This window comes from Corvus brachyrhynchos, unplaced genomic scaffold, assembly GCF_000691975.1.
Source record: "Corvus brachyrhynchos isolate BGI_N302 unplaced genomic scaffold, ASM69197v1 scaffold14, whole genome shotgun sequence".
NCBI classification, from domain to species: Eukaryota; Metazoa; Chordata; class Aves; order Passeriformes; family Corvidae; genus Corvus; species Corvus brachyrhynchos.
The window spans coordinates 7,648,864-7,669,593 of record NW_008239110.1 but is presented as its reverse complement, the minus strand read 5'-3'; the positions used below and the strand labels follow the sequence as shown (position 1 = coordinate 7,669,593).

Genomic DNA, 20,730 nt, shown 5'->3' with positions numbered 1-20,730 from the left:
TCAAAAATATGAATGAGGCAGAAAAGGATGTATGATTACAAAAGGAATGTATGATTACAGAAAAGGATGTAAGCTGAATCACAGTCCCTTGTTTTGTTTGCAAGGTGCTGTTTTGTTCAGTAACATTTGCTTCCATCTGTGCATGGCAGCTACAAGCACTGGTACAGAAAGGATTTTTTCTACCTTTTAGTGTATTTGGCCATATCCCAGGGTATATATATAATTGCATGTTCTGGGGGTAAGAACTGGTTGAGATATGTCACAGCAGCAACAAGTTCTTCACTGAGAATCCTTTCATGCTTTCTTTTTTCACGTTCCTTCAGCAAAAAGAAAAGGAATTTAACATCACAATTTTCATTAACAAATGTATATAACCCATACACAGGCACACATACATGCATGTATACATAATGGAAATCAAAAGTGGAAGCTGTAACAACAGCAGGCAGTTCTTCATAAATAGTACAATTAAATTAAGAACAGAAAAGATAGAAAAATCTGAACATTTTAGGTTTTTGACAATTTATCTGTATTTGTAATAAAAGTGACCTGTTTCAACTGTGCATAATCATTGGCTAGAAAATGGAATGCCGTAAGAGTAAAGAACACACAGAAACAAAAGTGGCAACGTAGATGAAATGGAGAATGACAAAAGAGAAGCAAAATGATAGGCAGAAAGAGAAACATCACATTCAGTTCTGAGTACAAGAGGACAAAGAGAAATTCTTCTCCATTAGAGGCAGGAGATGGGGAACAACAGCTCCCATCTCCCAGTCTTGCAATAATTTCTAAAAATTAGAATTCTGTTGCCATTGCCTGAATATAACATATGTTTTCATAGAACCATAGAATGGTTTGGGTTAGGAGAGACCATAAGATCATCTAGTTTCAACCCTCTATCATAGTCAGGGATGCCTCTCACTACTTCATGTTGCTCAGGGCAACATCAAACCTCGCCTTGAAGCAGGCACTCTATATTAGCATGGCTTGCCTCTCACTCCACCCAAACTAAACCCTATCCTGAACCTAAGCTATAAAAACTGCTTTATCTATGTTAACAGCAGTCTTAGACAAACCCTAGGGAAGCCTAATAAATTAATTACTAATTAACAAGCTTCTAGATTAGACAGATACAAGAGGACATATACCTCATCAACATTTAAGAAATCAAGTGCTTGAGAGAGAAGCCCTCAGCATTGGTGTAAAAGCAACAGATACATCCAAAAAAAAAGGTGTTCAGGTTAGAGGCCTTAGCCCTCCTTGCTCTTTTTTTTTTAATGTTTTCAAGGTACACAGAGTAATAAATGAAAATGAATTCTACCATCTTAATATTTAACATCTACAGAGAGGGAAAGAAGGGGAGGCAATGTCAGTCACTGCATCAAAAGCCTTGTGACTCAAAGCAATTAATTATTCACATGTCAAGGTCACGTGAGCCCAGATTCACACAATCACCATGGCTCTTAAAAGCTATGGCTGCAAGAGACATTTTCTTGTCAACAAACGCTATTCTACGTTGATCCTACAGGCTCCTGGACAGTCTTAAAAGCACTCCTACACAGAGCAGTCATGGAAGCAAACAACAGAAGGTAAGTCTTTGCCATAATATTTTCAAATATTTCAAACTCTACTACCTGCCAAGAAGCCTACAAACCTCACTTTGCATGGAACCATACTATTTTAGTAGTTTTTAGTGCTAAATTAAATTCAGTGGTTAACTTATTCGGACTTACAGCTAAAGGGTAATAGCAAAAACCTGAAAAGAACAGTGAAAGGTTACTGTAAGAAGTCTCTAAACATGGGAATTTTTTTTTTTTGAAGAGCTGTAGTGGAAGCAGAGTTATGTACTATACCCTGTAGGATGAGATTTATGAAGAAAATATTCTACTTATAAGCTAATACTAGTTTAGAACATAACCAAGATTACACAGAGACTCTACAGAAAGAAGCATAATATTAAACATTTAACACATAGAACATATTAAAAATATTGTACCTTCACAAGGTTCAATATAATAATGGGAGAGCCAAATCTTTGAAGCATTTGGTCAAAGTGAAGAGCAGCAACATGTGCATAAGGATCTGCTTGGTCCACTGAAACAAACATATATTCAAGATGATAATAAGTGAGCTGTAGAATTTTCCCTTAATAGTACTCTTCACAAAAGACGTATTAATTCTCTGGTAGTAATGACATCATGCAAAAGCTGTTAAAAAAATATTCCCTTTGCCAAATTGTAGGCAACTTCTTAAATTTTCATGAAATGCTTACGAGGAATAATTATTCTGGCCCCATTAATTTCAACCCAGACATTTCCACCATTTTCAACAGGTTTAATATTTTACCCACAACACTAAGAGAAATGCAGCTAACTTCATACACAAAGTAAGTACAAAGAAAGTTTTTCAAACAGAAACTCTTGCTATTTAATTTCTGAACGTGAAGTCTAAGACGGAAGTTTTTTTCTCAATTTTTTAACCTTAAATGATGGCTTCCCAGAGCACAAGTGCCTAGACAATTTGTTTGTTTTTGCAAATTCAGTTTTCACTTATTCTCTCAGATGTTCCTTTAGGATACAGCCCTAACCATAATCTATCACAAAAAATAATTTGTACACACGTGTTATGGGTGGCTTAGGCATCATAGTTGAAATATCTTGAGACCAGTACAGAGGGACAGACCCTCGAACCTGAACATAGGAAGAATAACTCCCCGCAGAAAATGACATAACTGAAGCATCATAAAGTATTTGTTCAGTTTCCACTTCATTAGCAACATCTCCCTAAACCAAACAAAAATACACAAGTGATGTAGATATGACATTCAAAGTCGCATGCAGTACAGAGTATTGATCATTACAAACAGAGCACAAAGAAACTGTGAGACACTGAACCACAGCAGTGAGAACAACACTGAAGGTTATATTCCCACTTGTCCCTAGTGTATATTACCATATTTTTATTTTTTTCCCCTCAGTTTGGGAAATAACAGCATCTCTAAGTGTAAAAAACCAAAACAAGTGCCAATTTACAACTATTAAATTTATTATTTTAAGAACAACTTTATTATGCCAATGAAAAATGCAATGATACATGTGATAAAATTATCTAATAGCATAATTTATAGCCAAAACCGTAAACTCCTCTAAACCAGCTCTTCAGTCAGTCAAGTTCAAGCTTTCATACTGGGGAGGGGCAGGAGGAAAGAACCCCTAAAATCGTATTTTATTTACCTCACAGTTTGATCCTCGTTTCAGAAAACGTGTTCCAGCAAATTTGCTTGATCTTCTGGCTATCAGAGTGACATATATAGGGCGACCATATATTAACAGCTCTTGAAAGAAAAGTTAAGGTTTACACGTCACATGCAATTTTTTGTTCACTTACCTTATGCACACCAAAATAAGTTCTAACAAAGGTGTATGAAACTGAAATAATCTGATTTACTAAAATCACCTTAACAGTGATGAGCATCACTTCCAAACTTATTTTGCAGCTGGAAGAGAACATTGCCCTTTCCAACAATCGGTTTTAAGAACTTTGAAAAGAGACTCTACATTGCAATACATCACCCACTTTTCAGAACATACAGAAGAGAAGCAACATTTCTATTTCATGAAATGACAGTGGAGGTGAAATAGATACAAGATATACCTAGCATTGCAAATGCTGCTTTTGTGAATACTGGGATTAAAACTTGGGAGCTTCATTTTCAGATGAAGTATATTCGTCACCCTGTAATTATTGGTTTAGAAAAATAGATCAATTTGCAACTACTTAAGCAACAACAACTGAAAGCCAGAGGCGAACAGGCTACAGTCTTTATATTTTACTAAAAACAAGCTGATAGTTACACTAGGCATCTGATTCTATCACTGTTTCCTCAGTGTGAGGGAGACACAAGAAAGAGAAAAGAAGACATTTGCTCACACACTAAGCAGCTGCAGGCATAATGTTGGTGGTCAGATCCAGCTTTGATCAAGTAAGACCACAAATGAAACAGTGGTATGTGGAAACAGATAGAGCTTTTTGTCTGGGGACTAAGCCAATGACCAACAGTCTTACAATTGTAAAAAAGCAAAATTAAATTTTGCAGACACCACTAACCTTAACTTCATAATTGTATTTGCTTCCCCAGAAATTTTGAACTAACATGATACTGTTGAGGAATAAATTACAGTGTCTTCATAACACACTAAATTCTTATCACATAACACAACATTTCTTTGGACTGTGGTATGCATTTGGACTTTTGCTCCTCCTGCTACAGTGTACATAGACCCATTTAACTATTTAAAACAGTATATAGTCAAGAAAAGAGACTTTAACATGTACCTCTTCACACAGCAGGGCTGAAGTTCTATCATCGTCTTCAACAGAAGGACAGTAAATACAAGAATTTCTGCAAATCTCAGTTATTAAAAAATGTTTTAGAGAAGATTAGTAGGAGAGCATTTCTATGTCAGTGTCATGGTTTAAACGCAGCTGAAACCAGATCAGTCAGCAATTCAGTTCTGCTTAGCTTTTCTCCCTTTCCTCAAACATCTATGAAAAAAATGCAGCTGAGCCTAAAAATCCTCTCAAGCTTTTTACTACTAAACCCCATGCTTAAAAAAGACCTTCAATGAAAATGCAGTCTACCTGTGTTAGGGCCCTCTTACAATAACTATATTTCTTATTTAGCATAATACCTAGAAAAGTAAAGAAAACGAAAGCCAAACAATAATTATAAAATTGAATGGTATTTATATGACAAAGAAATAATTCAGTGTTCAAACTGGGGTTTTTTTTTAAATTGATAAATCGAAATTCATTACAACAGTAGAAGGATACTTGATTGCCCACAGAATCCATGAATAATATACAGCAGCCAGTCACGATGAACAGCAGTTCTTACTGCTTCCAGAAGCTTGGCATTCCACACATACTTTTCGTAAGGTTTACTGCAAATCCCAAATACACCTAGGAAGTTGTTACAATGAAAATGCATTAGCAATTAAGAAACAAGTTCACCTGCATTGGACGGCTTTAAAATCCAGGACACTGGATTTTCATTTTGATTTTCCCTTGACTGCAATTCAGTGTATCATTTACTCGCATCCTCAAGGCTGGCAAACACATATAATTCCAGGCACATGCTGAAGTCCAGCATTTATGAGGATCTGCAGTTTTTTATAGTTGCCAGTCACTGTTGTGATTGAGTGCCTTCATGCAGAAGTTACTGATATACTTCAGTACTGAAAAGAGATGTCTGCATAGTAGCACCAAGAGATTTGATAACAAGGGAAAACAAGCTGTGAATTCCAGTTAAGGCAAAAATGCTCTCATAGGAGGACTTTATAAGCTTCTCAGTTCTGGGTCACCTCTAATTACCTGCTAGGTTATGGAAGATAATGCACATCAATCCTTTTTCACACAATTCAACACAGTTTCCCTAATTTGCACTAACACCGAGAAGCACACCTATTGTAGACCTGCAAATTAAAATTCTGTTTCTAATATATCTGGAATCTGAGTCTTTTTCTGTTCCAAATACAAGGACCAAGATGACAACTGCCACTGAAAGGTGGTAGAGGGAATTGAATGAATCTGAAACTTAGAAGAAAGAGGATAAGAATACTATTTCCTATAGTTTTGTACACTTTTTTCAAATGAAGTTTCTGACAGGACAAATTATATCGTAGCAGTATGAATGCCAATTATAGCAGAGAACTGCAACAGTCAAATGTTCTGCTGGAGGGAAAAGATGAGTTCTCCTTACAGACTACAGGTGAAAATGCAGCTGTTGAAAAAACTATTGGTACCTAGACCCAAATTACTGTAAACCCAGGGAAAATTCATGTAACCAAAATATTTTTGTGAGTTTACACACTCAGCAGAAGCTGGTCACAAGCACTTAGCCAGCAATTTTTCCCTTTTTCTTACTCCTAGCAGCATTTCTTTGGTGACAATTTATTCTTAAATGACAGGTGGCTATTTGTTACACATATTCTATGAATATATATGTGACTAGCACACACTGCTGATGGAGTCAAGGTTAGGGCATCTTCATTTCCTATTGTTTTTACGAAGACATAAGAGAGACAGTGCCTTTGTAAGGATTCCTGAGGGATGTTGCAGATATGAGTCTTTCCAGAAGAGGAATTATTGCTCTCTTTACTCCTTACAGTCCTTTCTGATATTGTAGCATTTGAGAACCAGTTTCTGGTATCTTGATATATATGATCATGTTACTAATACCTTTTTCTTGGGGGGATGGGAGTTTCATTCAACAGAATAAAATCCAACATTAAGAATTTCAGGGGAAAGTTTCTCTGTACGTGTGTGTGTGGGGGCATGCAAAGTAAATGGGAGAGAAAACAGTTTTTCTGTCTGGCTGCTCATCTTTATACTCTTATGTTAGACCCAAACTAAAGGCTGAAGTTTTGAACTGAAATGAGTAATTTTTCTTAGACTTCTTGACAGGGGTTGCTACAGCAAGATGACACTAACTTTGTACAGTTCCTCTGTTGTCAGTATTCTCCAATCTAAAATGAAAAAATGTATTGGTACTTAATCGGTTACTGCTTCCCACTCTCTTTATAACTCACTCCTGTTAGGAGACTCAGAAGTCAGTTGAGTAATCAATTGCTGAAAAATGTCAGCATGCTCAGTCATCTCCCTGAGTTGCAATGTAATTTAAAACAATGACTACACACCTCTAGAAATCGCACTGTTCAAATTGAAATGTCTGTAAGTGACACTTTACAAAACCTTTTATTAACTCACAACTGTTAGGAGACTACTGAACAACAACAGAAGGCCTGAATGTTTCTCAAAAGTAAACCTAAGTGGAACAAATTTAAAATACACTCAATGCACTTAAAATGACCAACAACATCAGTTTAATTAGATGTGCTTTCTTACCGCTTCCCCCTTGTGTTGAAAGTCCTTCATCTTCAAATATATCAAAGCTCTCTTGTCGGGTCTGGGTTGTTTCAGTTTTTAATGTCTCAAGTGGCATTCTCAGGACAGTAAGATTATACTGAAGGGAGTGAGACAGATCATAGCTGTAACTGATAGACAGTTAAGATTTATTAGTAATTGTAGATGCAGAAGAATTTTCTGAAAGCCCTTACTCTCCATCTGTACTTATATTTAACACACTACTATTTTATCCAATAGAAAAGACTTCTGAACAAGATACACAGATTTTGATTCTGTACTGGCAAATCATACAAATAATTTCCAAAAGAAACTTTGCAAACATAGAAACTGTTTACAGTTTACAAAGGCTGAAAATGTGTTTATGTTCTTCTTTTAACTGAAAATTAAACATGCCTTTTGAATGAAGCATATCAAGAAGCTTAATTCACTATGAAGCATTCCAGAAGTTTTAAGAGCTATTCCACCAGAAATATCCATATACATTGACAACCTCATTTTTCTGAGATTTAAGTGCTGCTACTTTCTAATTGCTACCTGAACTCAAAATAGCCAAAAGCCTGGTCCAAAAAAAATTGTATTTGTCCCCAAATTTATGATTGCAGCACAGATGCATCTTAAGACAGTGGCTGCTGAATAAAGAAAAGGCATTTTTTTATTGGTTCCATAAGAGTTACAAATTTTCCATCTCATGTCTCTTTTAATAACACTCCATACTAATTGCTGAATTTTTAAAGCAACTAGGCTTCTTCCCAAAGAGAAACCAAATGCACACTACACTTAAATCACAAATACTCATAGATTTCCATTTTAGTCTAAGACAGCATCAATGATTATTGGTCCTCATGTAAGTTCTGGATATTCATTAAAGATCTAAAAAGTTATTTAAACATTAGACATTTAGATTTATCACTAATGATAATAAAGTGTAACCCATGCATCCACCATACTTCCATAACAATGTCCTGACCCATCTGTTTGGGAAAAAAAGGTCTGTAACATGCTCTGTTTGCATATAACAGAATCTTTAAATAGTGTCCCAGGAAGAGACATGTAAAGGCTGTTTCCCCCACTCTCCAAATGTTTTCTTATAACTGATTTCTAACTTTCCTCAGCATTTATATGAAAATCATGCAGAAAAATGTGTTAGGCTTTCAGCCAAGAACAATTTCAATGAAGCTGATCAATTTAAAAGATTCTAAACAATAAGAAAGAATACTAGTAACATCCTATGTTTCTCCTTTTGAAAGTGGAAATCAAGCTAAATATGCAGTTAAAACACAGAGCACAAAAACATTTTATGATAACAGTTCTTGTAATGAAAAATAAAACATAATCAGTAAATTATCTGCCAGTAGGAAAGTTTTCATTTATGCCACACAGGATTTGTGCCAAAAACATACTTTTGTGTAAGTCACCTACTCATTTTTTTTTCTGTACAAGAAATTTGAAATATGTAGTTTATCTTAATTCTCCAGTTTCAGCTTGGAGAAGTCTTCAGTAAGACCTCACTATGGCCTTCCAGTAATTAAAGCAGGCTTATAAAAAGGAGGGAGAGCAACTCTTTACATGGGCAGATGGTGATTAGACAAGGGGGAATGGTTTCAAACTAAAACTGGAGAGATTTAAGAGGAAATTCTGTACTGTGACACTGGAACAGGTTGCCCTGAGAAGTTGTGGATTCCACATCCCTGGAAGTCTTCCAAACCATTCTGGATGGGGCTTTGAGCCACCTGGTCTAGAGGGAGATGTCTCTATCCATGGCAGCAGGGTTGGAACTGGATGATCTGTAAGGTCCCTTCCAGCCCAAACCATTCTGTGATTCATTTTATGATAAATGTGTTTACTAAAGTCATGTAAGAATCTTCTCCTTCCCCTTCTATGTACAACCATAGAAACAGTACAAATTTGTCATCTCCAAGCAAAAGTGGTAGGAGTGGGGGAAGTTGTATAGTATTAGGGCTGGGAGACAAAGCATGGAAGAAAAACTCAGGTTTTATACTGCAAAAAATCTTTCACATGCAAAAACATGAAACACACATAAAACTTGGGTAGGTTTTATCTTCACAGATCCAGCTGTGACAGAAAGTCTTCATTCTCCAAGAGGAAGCATCTTCTAGACTGATATACCTTTTGGTAATTGCAAGAGGGATTATTTTACTTTTTTTTTTTTTTTTTAAGTCATCCAGTCTTCTAACTATTACTGCCAGGTTTATCACCACATTTCTCCCATTTTTGTGCTGTCCCAAAAATCTCACGTAATAGTAGCTGGGACACAGAAAATTGTCTTAGGTATGGCATTTATGAAACAATAAGCAAGAGAACTGCAATGCCTAGAAGGCCCTATGAAAGACATACCCCATAGAGGGTGTATCTTAAATCAGGACCTATTTCTCTATCTTTGCTCCCGAATCAAGGCAAAGTTTTATTTATGGAAAATGAGACCAATAAAGAAAAAATAACAAGACAAGCAACCCCCCCGAAATATAATACTTTTCCAAAGAGAGAACTTCTGCATAATCTGACAAGGCTGAAGAGTCAGTGGAAACAGTAGCTTCAGTGCCTGCTTTTTTCCATGGCATAAATAGTTTTATATTTTTTAACCTAATGGAAACTAAGTTCCTAGCCAATTGGTTGAAGGAGAAAGCAGGTTCAAAATACACAGACGAAAATGGACCAGCAGCATGATCATGTGTCTTAGTTCTCCAGAATACCAACCTAAAAGTCTTGGGTATCAAAAACAAAACCTATAATCTTGTACCAAGTGTAAGTGCACATTTTTTTTTAAAGGAGTAGTAACTAATACCTACCTAAAATAGAAGTTGCTAGAAAGGTCCACATTTTGAAAGATTCTCAGATACCTGGCAAATAATTCAAGTTGCAGAAAAAATTATTATTTTAACCAGACAGACCATAAGAAGTCACTCAGAGGATCAAAGAAAAGAAACTACACATAAATATTGATTCTTGCCCTATGTTCCCCTCCTATCTTACTGTAATTGTTTTGACAGGTAATTACACTAGAATGCCAGCATATGGATTAAATAAATCAAATAGCCTTTTTTAAAAAAAAACCCAACTAGTGTCTACTCATATACATACTCTGTTTCTTTAGGCAGTTGTAAAGTTGTGGTTCTATTTTCCACATATGCACATCAAAATTTTCAGGATTTAAACAACCAAACTCTCAAAAATACTATAAAAGAAATAAAATTTTTCAGTTACTCTCAAATAAATGAACAAGAAAAGAAATATCTCGTACAATCTGTCATAGCCTTAGCAAATTCCCAAAAGAAACTGTAACACTGTCTGAATGATAAAATGGCTGACACCATAAATATGTAGGTTAGATACCATGATCTGCTGCACACTAAGAGGAGAGACTGATGTCTATGATCAATCCCACCTTAAAATGGAAGCTTTTTTAATATTTACCATTGGCTTGGTTCATTACCTGACATCAGTTTATCATAAACCATTGCTTTTTGACTATTCACACACAATACAGACTGAAAAGCAGTTTATCAATACCAGTTGCCTGCTATTTCATAGAAGCAAAGTAACCCTACCCTGATAAAAACATAAAGGCTCAAATTTCTGTCTTCATAAAAAAGTTCCCAAAAAGAAAGAAGCAGTTAAACTTACCAGTGAATCATTTCACCACCCTTTACAACTGCAACATTCACAAGATTCTGATAGCACAGAATCATTTAATAATCTATTCAGCACTTTGAAGGGCACAAAAGATCTCTTCAGGTGAGATTAACATCATGCAAGAGTTACTAAAAAAAGATCAGTGCCCCAAACAGTACATACCAGTATTAGCATTACTTTGCCCTTGTAGGAACAATGCTTATATTTGATACTTTTTGGTGCAGATTTGCTAAACTTAGCTGTGACATGGAGATGTGGACAATAAACTCTAGAAGACTATGACAGTTGAATTTACTCTCCAGGTAAGAGGCCACGTAACTTGTAGCCTATTTTGCATCCAATGAGATAAAATGGCTTGAATGACATACTAATACAAAAGAATCCATGACTGAAATTTCTAGTAGCAGTCCAACATTGCTTAGAAAATATTCAAAAAGTATAGACTGGTTACCAGCATTATTTACCTGGCCTCATCAGGATGACTGACTCTTACAGAGTCATTTGGAATGTAGATCATATTTGTATCTTCTATTTTATATATTGCATGACCACCAATATCTGCCATTTTTCTTCTTTTTGTTATTAACACAATGTAGTAGCCTTCTAAGAACCTGACAAAACCTTTTAAAAAAAGCATTAAAGTGCTTTTAGTTGCATGTTTGTGTCTATTTGATAAAACACATTTAGCAAAACAGTATCAGAATCATTTCAAGACTTCAAAGAATTTTTGTTTGTTCTTAATATTATATGCATATATATATATATATACACACACGCAGAGTCTTAAAATTCACTCCCATTGACCAATGAAATACCTAGGCTACTTATTTCCCCTCTCACTGTGAGTATTTTTAACACTAGGCAGCAGAGTTAGGACACTGAAAATTTGGAGTATGTTTCTGTCTACCAATATACTTGTATTTGCTTTCTATAGGACTCCCATTGTTCAGAGTGAGGCATACTCTATTTACTTCAAATACCAAAAGGTTAATTTTCCAGGGCAAGGAAGAATCCCAGTCTCCAATTTTCTTTTCAGGTTCATATATTCTCTGCTGAGGAGGGACACAAAACAGCAAAAGGAGTTGTGGGTACAACAACACCTTTGTGTCCCCTCTCCTTAACAGCAGAGAACTGAATTCCTTGACTAAAGCAGCATCTCCCCCACATCAGCCATTCAGAGTATCAGGGGTACTCCTTTTTTTTCCTGTTTTCTCTCTCAGATATCAACATTTGACCCTGCTGAAGAGCAGAAGGCTAAGAAGGTAGAACAGGCAGTATCTGGCTTTACTGCCTATAAAAAGATGGCTTCTGAAGCCTCCACCCTCATTCCTTGCAGGGCATAGCCATGCTTCTTCATGGAGTGCCTTCTTTGGACACCTCTATTATATATGATTAGGGAAAAGTGTAACAAAACCTTTAAATACAACACAAATGTAGAAATTCAAATGAAAAATAGAAATACATAACCAGCTCTGAACTCAAATGTGTAAATATAGTCTAGTACAGCAGTAATATGCTTTAATAAGTAATAAATTATATTAATTAGCTTTTGGAGGTAGCTGCTTTGATAGGTGGCTGAGAGCTTGAAACTCACTCACTACTGCACTCTCAAAAAATTAATTTGGAGATGGAGGTGATGATGATGATGACATGATACAAACAGACCCTCACAATTCATATTTTCACTTGTATTTATATTCAGTTCTTTTAGCTTTGCATTACAAAGTAAAGAAAAAGGATGAGGAGAGAACACATTTTCCTCCCTGTCACTGCTGGAGGCTGCAACGTGATCGAATGAAGAGCAATCTTTTCTTCCACCTTATTAGCCCCCCTTGGAAAAATGCTCTCACCTGCACAAAGACAGGAGGCCCTGCTGACAATAAGAAACAAACCTTCCATTTGAAGCAGTCAGACTATTGAATTTCAGTTGTTAAATAGTAGTCACAGCTCTTCCTGTATCCTCCAGGTACTGACATCACTTATGTGAACAGCCTCCATCCTTTGAATTTCACCAAACATTATACCAAAGTCTGATAAACAATGGAGCCTTTCTCCTTGGCCTGGTTCCCTCCCTTTAAAAGTAATTTCTACTTTTAAACACTACACAGTAACTCAGCCTATCAGCACCCCCATTCTGAGTGCACTGAATGTGCTGCATCTGGTTAATGAAATAACTAGAGGACAGAACAAAGCTGTTCTTTGCAATTTTACAAAAAATAGCCTTGTTCTTATGACCTGAGTCAGGAGGCAGAAATAAACAACCAGATGCATTTCCTCAAATTACATGTTTATACAGATATAGCCTAAATCATATAATTTGGAAGTATATAATCTGATAGAGAGTCTGTTACTTCTAAAAGTCATCTAGAAATAAATATACTGTATCTGTTAACCAATACATTTGTGCAGCTACAGAATAGAAACTCTCCTGTGAGGAACAGTTCATATAAACAGTCATACAATTGGGATGCAAAATTTTAATTGATCACAACCACTTTCCAACCAAACATATTATCACATAATCAGATAATGAGCACTTATGGCTTGTGCAAAAAAAACCAAACCAAATGATGCAAGGCTGTTAGAAGCTCCTTTAGGTCTACCCATATTATGAATACTCTTAATCCAGTAAGGAACATAAACACCATCTGATGAATTTTCGAAAAGCTGGATGCATTGGTAAGTTCCAAAATGCTTCACAGGCAAAAAGAATGCAGAAGAAAGTCTGCTTAATTTGCCACTTTAGATTAGAATAGAATTGTATTATGTTTTGATTGTTATCCAAAATTCCGGGGCATCCTTTAAAGTAATTGCATTCTCCACTTTCTCTGCAGCTTTGGCTTTAGATGTCCAGGTGTATATTGACTCTAATAAACCACAAGGTATTCTTGGGAGCTGTCACAGCACACATTAACATTTACTTCAGAGACATCAGCCATCAATACACTGACCTCAGTATCAGACAATAGGCAGGAAAGTAGTGACTTTCAGATGAAGTTAAAAGCTATTAAATCCCTGAAGCAGTGCTTGAGGATTATGGACAGCTGAGCAGCATTTTAAAATTCAGCTGACATACCAGTCAGTTATACTTGTTCAAACACGAAAAAGAAATCTTTAAATATGTCACTGCAAAAAGTTAACCAAAAAGAAAAGTCATCTTTCTGAATAGTGTGTGATAAAGAAATACAGCCTAATAAAGAATGTCAACTTTCATTTTCTCTTTAAAAAGCATTCTGTGAGCTCTGGAATTCAGGAGCCAGGTTCCACATGATTTGTATTCAAAGATCAGCTGAGTTTGGTGAGATCTTCAACCAAGTTTCTAGAGTTTGGCTATTTCCTAGATCTGTCCCTTAGTGACAAAGAAAAGACTGGTTACAGCACAACTTTCACCCCTGTACTGGCCACTTGTTTTCACAAAATACACAGAAACTTACTTATTTTTGAGCATGAAAAATTTCTCAATCCTCTTTAGTTTTTTAAATAAATAAAATCAGGGGGAGACAGAAAGATATACAGCATGATACAATAAGCCTCATCTCCTAGGAAAACAAAAGATTTTATAAAATCCATCAAAACACTTACCTACTATACCAAAAGCAGAGACAGCTCGAGATAACCCAGAAGAGCCCTTCTGCCCCATCTTTGTTCTGTTTCCCAGATCTAAACGGCCAAGTAGTTCCCTCACCTCTTGTTGTGTATAAACATGCTTCAAAATAAAAAGTCACAGAAGTTACTGTTTTGGTTGTTAAATGTTATTTCATGTCAGAGAATAGAAGAATTTGCTTAATCTGTGAAATATACAATAAACCAAAGGCCTGCTCTACATTCTTTGTTTCCCATTTCAGTGCTACCAACAAGTAGCCAGTATTATTTGGAACAAGTGGGGAAAAAAGCCCAGCAACTAAATATAGAGGCACTTACCTTATCATCAATAATAACCAAGTCCTTTGGTTCAGTGCGATCTATTTTCAAAACACGGTATTTGGTTTCTGCAGGATTACTTCCAACTAGAAAATACCGCTACATAAAAGAAAACCAACAAAACAAATCAGAATATTACACAAGATAAAGCAATGCCATTTACATATTGTCTAGACTAGCTCCATTCCTACTAACATCAAATATGCAATATTCCATATGGACTGTTAATAAACTGTTTTAGACACCAGTATCTTAGGTAGGTATATTTGTATGCAATCAACCTTTACAACTTGAAAGACCTCTTTCTCTCCTTTGTACAAGGAGGAAAAAAAAAATTAAAATCAAAGGTTAAAACCTATTTAGAGAAGATAAACTGTAACTTACACCATGCACTGTCCAACCACACCCTGCCCCAGCCATTACCATCTTCCCATTTACTTTGTAAAATTTAGCAGAAGCTTATACATGAGTTTTTAACTTCTCATGATCTAAAACTTCTGCTGCTATATTGTACTCCTTTGCTATTTATGTCAACTAATCTTTCCTGATCCATACTAAACACTGAAAAATTGTAACTACTTCAGTACTGCAAGTTTTCTTCTATTTTTATTTATATTTGCTATGATAGTCTTCTCAACAATGTTCTTCTACAGTACCAAAATTTTCTGATTAACAATACTACTGTTTAAGAAAATAAGAGCTTTATTTTATTTCACATTTAAAATATGAAAGAATGACCACAGATAAACATATAGTATATGTATTTTTCATGTAAGAAGATCAAACTATAAATTAATTTCTACATTTAGAGGAATTAACAATAAGCACAGGTTGCAGAACTGACTTGCTAAAAGTAGCTCTCATTTTTCTAATTCATTTAACCAGTGTGGTGCTAGCACAGCAAGGTAGAACTCATTAATAATGCTCAGCCTAGTAGGAAAGCATGGCAAATTCATGTGGATCCATGCAGTCAGCTCCTAACTTTAAGAGTCACATGGATTTAAGATGTGGGAAAGGAAATCAATAATAATATTCATACAAACCTCACAATTCCACAATTTATATCAATTAGTTGTTAAGCAACATCTTTACTCTCAAAATATTTAAGGTGAAAGAAGAACTTCAAGCCCTCTCCAGCTTCCTTGAATTCACAAACCATCTAGTCAGTAAGCTCTAAATAGGAAAATAAAATACTTAACTTTAAAAGCCATAAAAAGAAACACCACCAACTTCTGGCTCCACCTTGTACACTGACATTACAGTGCTGAGTGGTAAGTTTCGCTGTTTACTCCCAAATGACAGTAAGAAGGCCCTTCAAAGCCATATGCCATCACAACACTTGCTCGCTGAAGTCTTTGAGGCGGCATTTTGGCACAAGAAAGTGTTTCCTACACAGTTTTTTTCCAGCAGTGCTGCTGTGCATGGCCCAAGCTCCCCAGCCTGCCCCTCCTCAGAGCAGCCTCTGCAGGAGATCCCTTAGTGCCAAGCTCTTGCTTCCCAGGAGGGAAATCGTAAGGACAGCGCATGGCACTGAATGGTACAGCTCTTCTGCTGGTATCACCCACTACCAGCAAGAAACACCAAACAACCAAGACAGACACTTGCTTTGACCATGCCATTATATCACCTTTTTCTTCATGCAGCAGAAAGTGAATGGGCAGAGGGACACATATTCATTTTTAATACACAGATGATAAGTTAGTATGCATTTCAAGAGTGCAGCTTCTTCATTTGTAGAAAACTGTTAGTTAATTAAAGCTAAACAATTTTAAGTATTCCATAATACTCCAATACACCTCAGTGATGTCCCACTATGTCCAGCCTGCTAAATGAGTGCATTTTTTTCCCAAAGTGACACCTATGGTTACCAACAAATAACACTGAATAAAAATATAAGAGCACCACTCTAAGATGCTTGTCCTAATGGCAGTTTGGACCGAAGAACACATTTAAAATTGGAACGCACATGACACACAGGGATAAAGAGAGAGATATGGATAGAGTTGCAAATGCTATTACTAAGGAAGTTCAGCTGGATACTTCTCCATTTCCATTTTAATTAACCAATAAAACATAAAGAAGTGCTATGAGGAATGCATCACTCCCATCACCCTGGCAGCTGCAATAGAGGACTATGCACAGCTACAGGGCCAGCTTTAGGTGCTGCTGCTGCTGCTTAGAACAGCAACAGAGTTAGATTAGATGAGGAGTAATTGTACCTGCAGACCATGGAAGCAACCACCATAATGAATGGTACTTAACAGGCTCTCTGAAGTCATTTAAAGACTAATTTACAGGGTTTAAGCTAGAGACCCAGACTGTGTAATGTATTAAGGAAGGTCACTTGAGAGCAGCATCAAAACTGAGCATCAATGGACTTAAAATAAGGCAGGCAACGAGAAATCTCTCTTTAGCAAATGGAAATTTTAACCACTGCATGTCAGAGGATATTCTGGTGGAAGTAATAAAGGAAATATCTGCAAAAACTTTTGAATTTGGGTTAGTGTTCAAAACTAGGAACCCAAAATTAGACTTCCACTTGGGAAGTTTTCAGGACTGGCTAACAACCCCAGAATTACTTGAAAAACAGCATGACATGCCAACTCATATTCAACCTTCAAGATCTGAAAGAAAAACAAAGATTGTATGAAAACTAACAATACAAAAAAATACACAAAAAAGACACTTCAGCATTAGCTGTTTCTGCTACCTAATTTATGCATCTAATGAATAAATAAGTCTGTCTTTCTGGATGACACGGAGCACAAATAAAACCATACCAGTGACATGTGCTGCAATTATATTTCCCATCACATGAATACTAGGAAATTATAAAGAAAAATACCAAATCAACACAACACTGAGCATGTAACAGCTAATAAATTTCTATGGTTGTAATATAATTGTAAAATTAATCAAAGCTAAAATGTGTTGTACTGTTTACAACTCTTTTGATTAACAGAAATTATTACAGTAAAAAAAAAAAAAGAAAAAGCTACGGAAACCTTTCTGGGAGTACTTATCCTTATCACTTCATTCTATTTATTACTAAGTCGAACTGAATAAATTGAAGCATTTCCCAAGTGTCTCGAACAATTCCACTCCACAGCACAGCCAGTGCATTTAGATAAACAGGTAACCTTGACCAACAAAGTACTTTTTCCAGAGAACAGTACTTCAGGAGAAACTGTGCAGGCTCCCCCACCCTGCTCGGGCCAGAGCCCCTCCAACCATACCTGAGGTGACCCATGCTGCTTCCAGGTTTACTCTGCCCCTGGCCTTTGCTGAAATTTGTTAACAAGCACACTTTACCAACCATGGCAACACACCAGGCAGCTACAAGAGCTGGACTGAAGCTTAGTTTATTGCACAGTTATCACTAAGCAACCACAAGATTGGAACAGTCATTAGTCACTTCCACCTGGGACTGAATTTTAACCAAAGCAATCTAATTGAAAGGCTTTGCACTATCTTTTATCAATCTTTTGATTCGGCCAAACCAAACAAAACGGCTTCTTCTAAAAGGAGTCTAAACAAAATAAAAAACTTCTTACTGCCATTTGTTGTTTTTTAATGGCAGGATAATAGTTCTGAAATCAAACATTCTGCTCACTTCTTTTTTTTCCTTTTCTTTAAGATTACTTCTTAGAACTCCTGGTCTAAAACTATGATTTGCTTCTTTTTATAGACTAATTATCATTAAGAAATGTTAGCACAGCAAAAAACTTTTTCAATCCTCAGTTAAAAAGCTACAAACAGCTTAATCAGCAGGAGAAAAAAAAAGCAAAAATATACTAGTAGTTGAAAAATAGGCAGTACACTAATACTGACAATTTTGAAATCTGCAAAAAGCATAAAGAAAACACTTATGATCTTAGACAAAAAGCTTGCAAACAATACCTGTTAAGACCATGGATATGTCTAAAAACACAAAGCCCTGAAGAAGTGGCTTCACCTTGACCATCTGCTGGACCCACACCCAGCCGCTCTCTCATTCCCCCTCCTCAACAGGACAGGCACAGAAAATAAGATGGAAAAGTAGATCAAGTTTCTCTACTTTGTACCCATATATCTGGCAGTATATCAAGACAGCTAAGGCAGAAACAGTGTTTTCTTGAGCTGCACAAAACTCCTCCTCTCGTCCCAATTCCATCCTCTGCTCCACGACATCACCACCACTCCTAGAATGCCAATACACAGGGAACAGGACAGTCAGCTGAAAGGAGCTGTCTTCTGCTAATGAAACTATTCCAGAGAGACGACATTTCACAGCCACTTCTAGCTAGAAAATTATGATAGCTAATGGTTGCCCAGTAGGCTGTTCACTACTTTCAACATTTTTTAAACGTGTCAGATATCGATCCATATAAATCAGTGTGCTTCATAATTCAGTAAATATCCTATAGCTTTTTCTGTGAAATCATATTCTATTGAATATTGAATATAATCATTAAAGTTTCTCCAGTTTGACCACAGATTAACTTCAACATTAAATATGCAACCTTGGAGTTTTTTAATATAAAAATGTTTACATTTTTATTATTAGAAAAAAACACATTTAAAATACAACAAATGTCCATAGTTTTCCCTGGTGAATAAAGGGCAGAAATAGCTACAGGTAATTATGCCAGTCACATTACTCAATAAGCTTGTGTGAGTCATTTGGATACTGTGGAGATAGAGGCTGTAAAAGAACCTGATTAGAATAAAATACTATTAATTAAGCCTCATCATATCCTGAAAGATAGGCAAGTGATATGCCTTTATAGAGACAACATAAATTGTCTTGTTCAATGTCACGTTGCCTCAGGGGAATGACAATTTCCAGTGAACTAACATACAGCTTTCAGGTGGGCATCATCTGGGGGAAACACAAAAGTTCCATCTTCTCCTGGAGAGGAAAATATCTTTTGTCTTTTATTACTCATAGTGCTCGAATATCTTTAGTGCCCTCTGGTGTACACTTCAGTAATCAATATATGCATAAAACAAAAGATAATCGGCATTGCTCTGAATAAAACCTTCAGTTCATCTTTCTGACTACTTCTAAACAAGCTTTCAACTCCTAGGACAAGGAGGAGATACAGTAAACATCTCCATGCATTTATTGACCCAAAGCATCATTGAAAAGATAGGTTTCAGCAACTACTCTAAATATAAGCATTAATAGAAAATACAATTTTTGCTCTCTGTTAATTCAATTGACACCATGAATTCAGATCTCCTCACCTCTTGCAGTCTCTCATTTGACTCTAATAACACTACCAGAACCTACCCTCTTTGACTTGAATAATATTACTGTATTTTTATCTAAAAAGAAATCCAAACAAAGAAACCCTCTGTAAACCATTTCCACTTTTTCCACTTTCTCATCCATTTCATCTCTTCCTGCTTTAACACAGAGGGGCTTGACAGGAATAAGCTGTATGACCAGTGTAAACGTCACTGTTTCTCTCACTGCTGACAACTTAAATCATCCCTTCTTTGCACCAGCAATCTTAGGACACAGTCTCATGTTAGCCTGTATCTGATACAACTCCAAATCCCACATGCTGGATCTAGCAAGCCTATGGCCTTAGGGAAACCCGAAGAGCAACCTGAACCAGGAGAAAGCTGTTCATTTTTATTTTTGGGTGATGCTTATGCTGTACCAGTGACTGTCACAGCTGGCAACCGCATGATTGTGAGACCTTATGCAAAGGAAACACCTCCAGGAAAAGCTGTTTGTCAGCAGCACAACATGACACTGAATGAGCTGTAACAGAGACTGATCAAACCAGAAGTCCACAATTTTGAGCTCCCCAGTATAAGATGGACACCGATATACCAGAGTGATTCCAGCAGAGAGTTACCCAGATGACCCACAGGACAGAGCACATGATGCACTGGGAGAGGCTGAGAGAACTGGGTTTAGGTTTTTTCAGCCTTCAGAAAGCTTTGGCAGCATCTTGCTGCTGTCTAAAACCATGTAGCAGGAAGGTGTAGATAAGAGAGACAAACTCTTTCAAGTGGTCTGCAGAGGTTGTAAAATCTATGTACTTGAAGGTATTCAAAACTCAGCTGCACACAGCCCTGAGCAATATGCTCTTGTTGAAGCTGCTTTGAGCAGGGGGCTAGACTTGGTGATCTCCAGAAGTCCCTTCTAACATGTCTTAGTCTATGCATTTATTAAGTGCATCAAGTCTTTTCAAATAATCATACCAACATGATTCCTATTGAATTTTTTCTTTT

The 20,730-nt window shown here is 36.4% G+C and overlaps 1 protein-coding gene across 1 annotated transcript in view; it reads right to left on the bottom strand.

Moving 5' to 3' along the window:
* FIG4 (FIG4 phosphoinositide 5-phosphatase) overlaps positions 1 to 15,866 on the bottom strand; it is a 45,820-nt gene extending 29,954 nt beyond the window's left edge. Inside the window, exons 1-11 of the mRNA XM_017739407.1 lie at positions 15,789 to 15,866; positions 14,500 to 14,598; positions 14,161 to 14,284; positions 11,043 to 11,199; positions 9,735 to 9,785; positions 6,907 to 7,055; positions 4,834 to 4,962; positions 3,234 to 3,334; positions 2,621 to 2,783; positions 1,997 to 2,094; positions 184 to 317 (exon numbers count right to left, since the gene is read on the bottom strand). Of these exons, the coding sequence (XP_017594896.1) occupies positions 184 to 317; positions 1,997 to 2,094; positions 2,621 to 2,783; positions 3,234 to 3,334; positions 4,834 to 4,962; positions 6,907 to 7,055; positions 9,735 to 9,785; positions 11,043 to 11,199; positions 14,161 to 14,284; positions 14,500 to 14,598; positions 15,789 to 15,866 (1,283 nt within the window). The remainder of the gene's footprint in view (positions 1 to 183; positions 318 to 1,996; positions 2,095 to 2,620; positions 2,784 to 3,233; positions 3,335 to 4,833; positions 4,963 to 6,906; positions 7,056 to 9,734; positions 9,786 to 11,042; positions 11,200 to 14,160; positions 14,285 to 14,499; positions 14,599 to 15,788) is intronic.
* Positions 15,867 to 20,730: the final 4,864 nt, after the last annotated feature.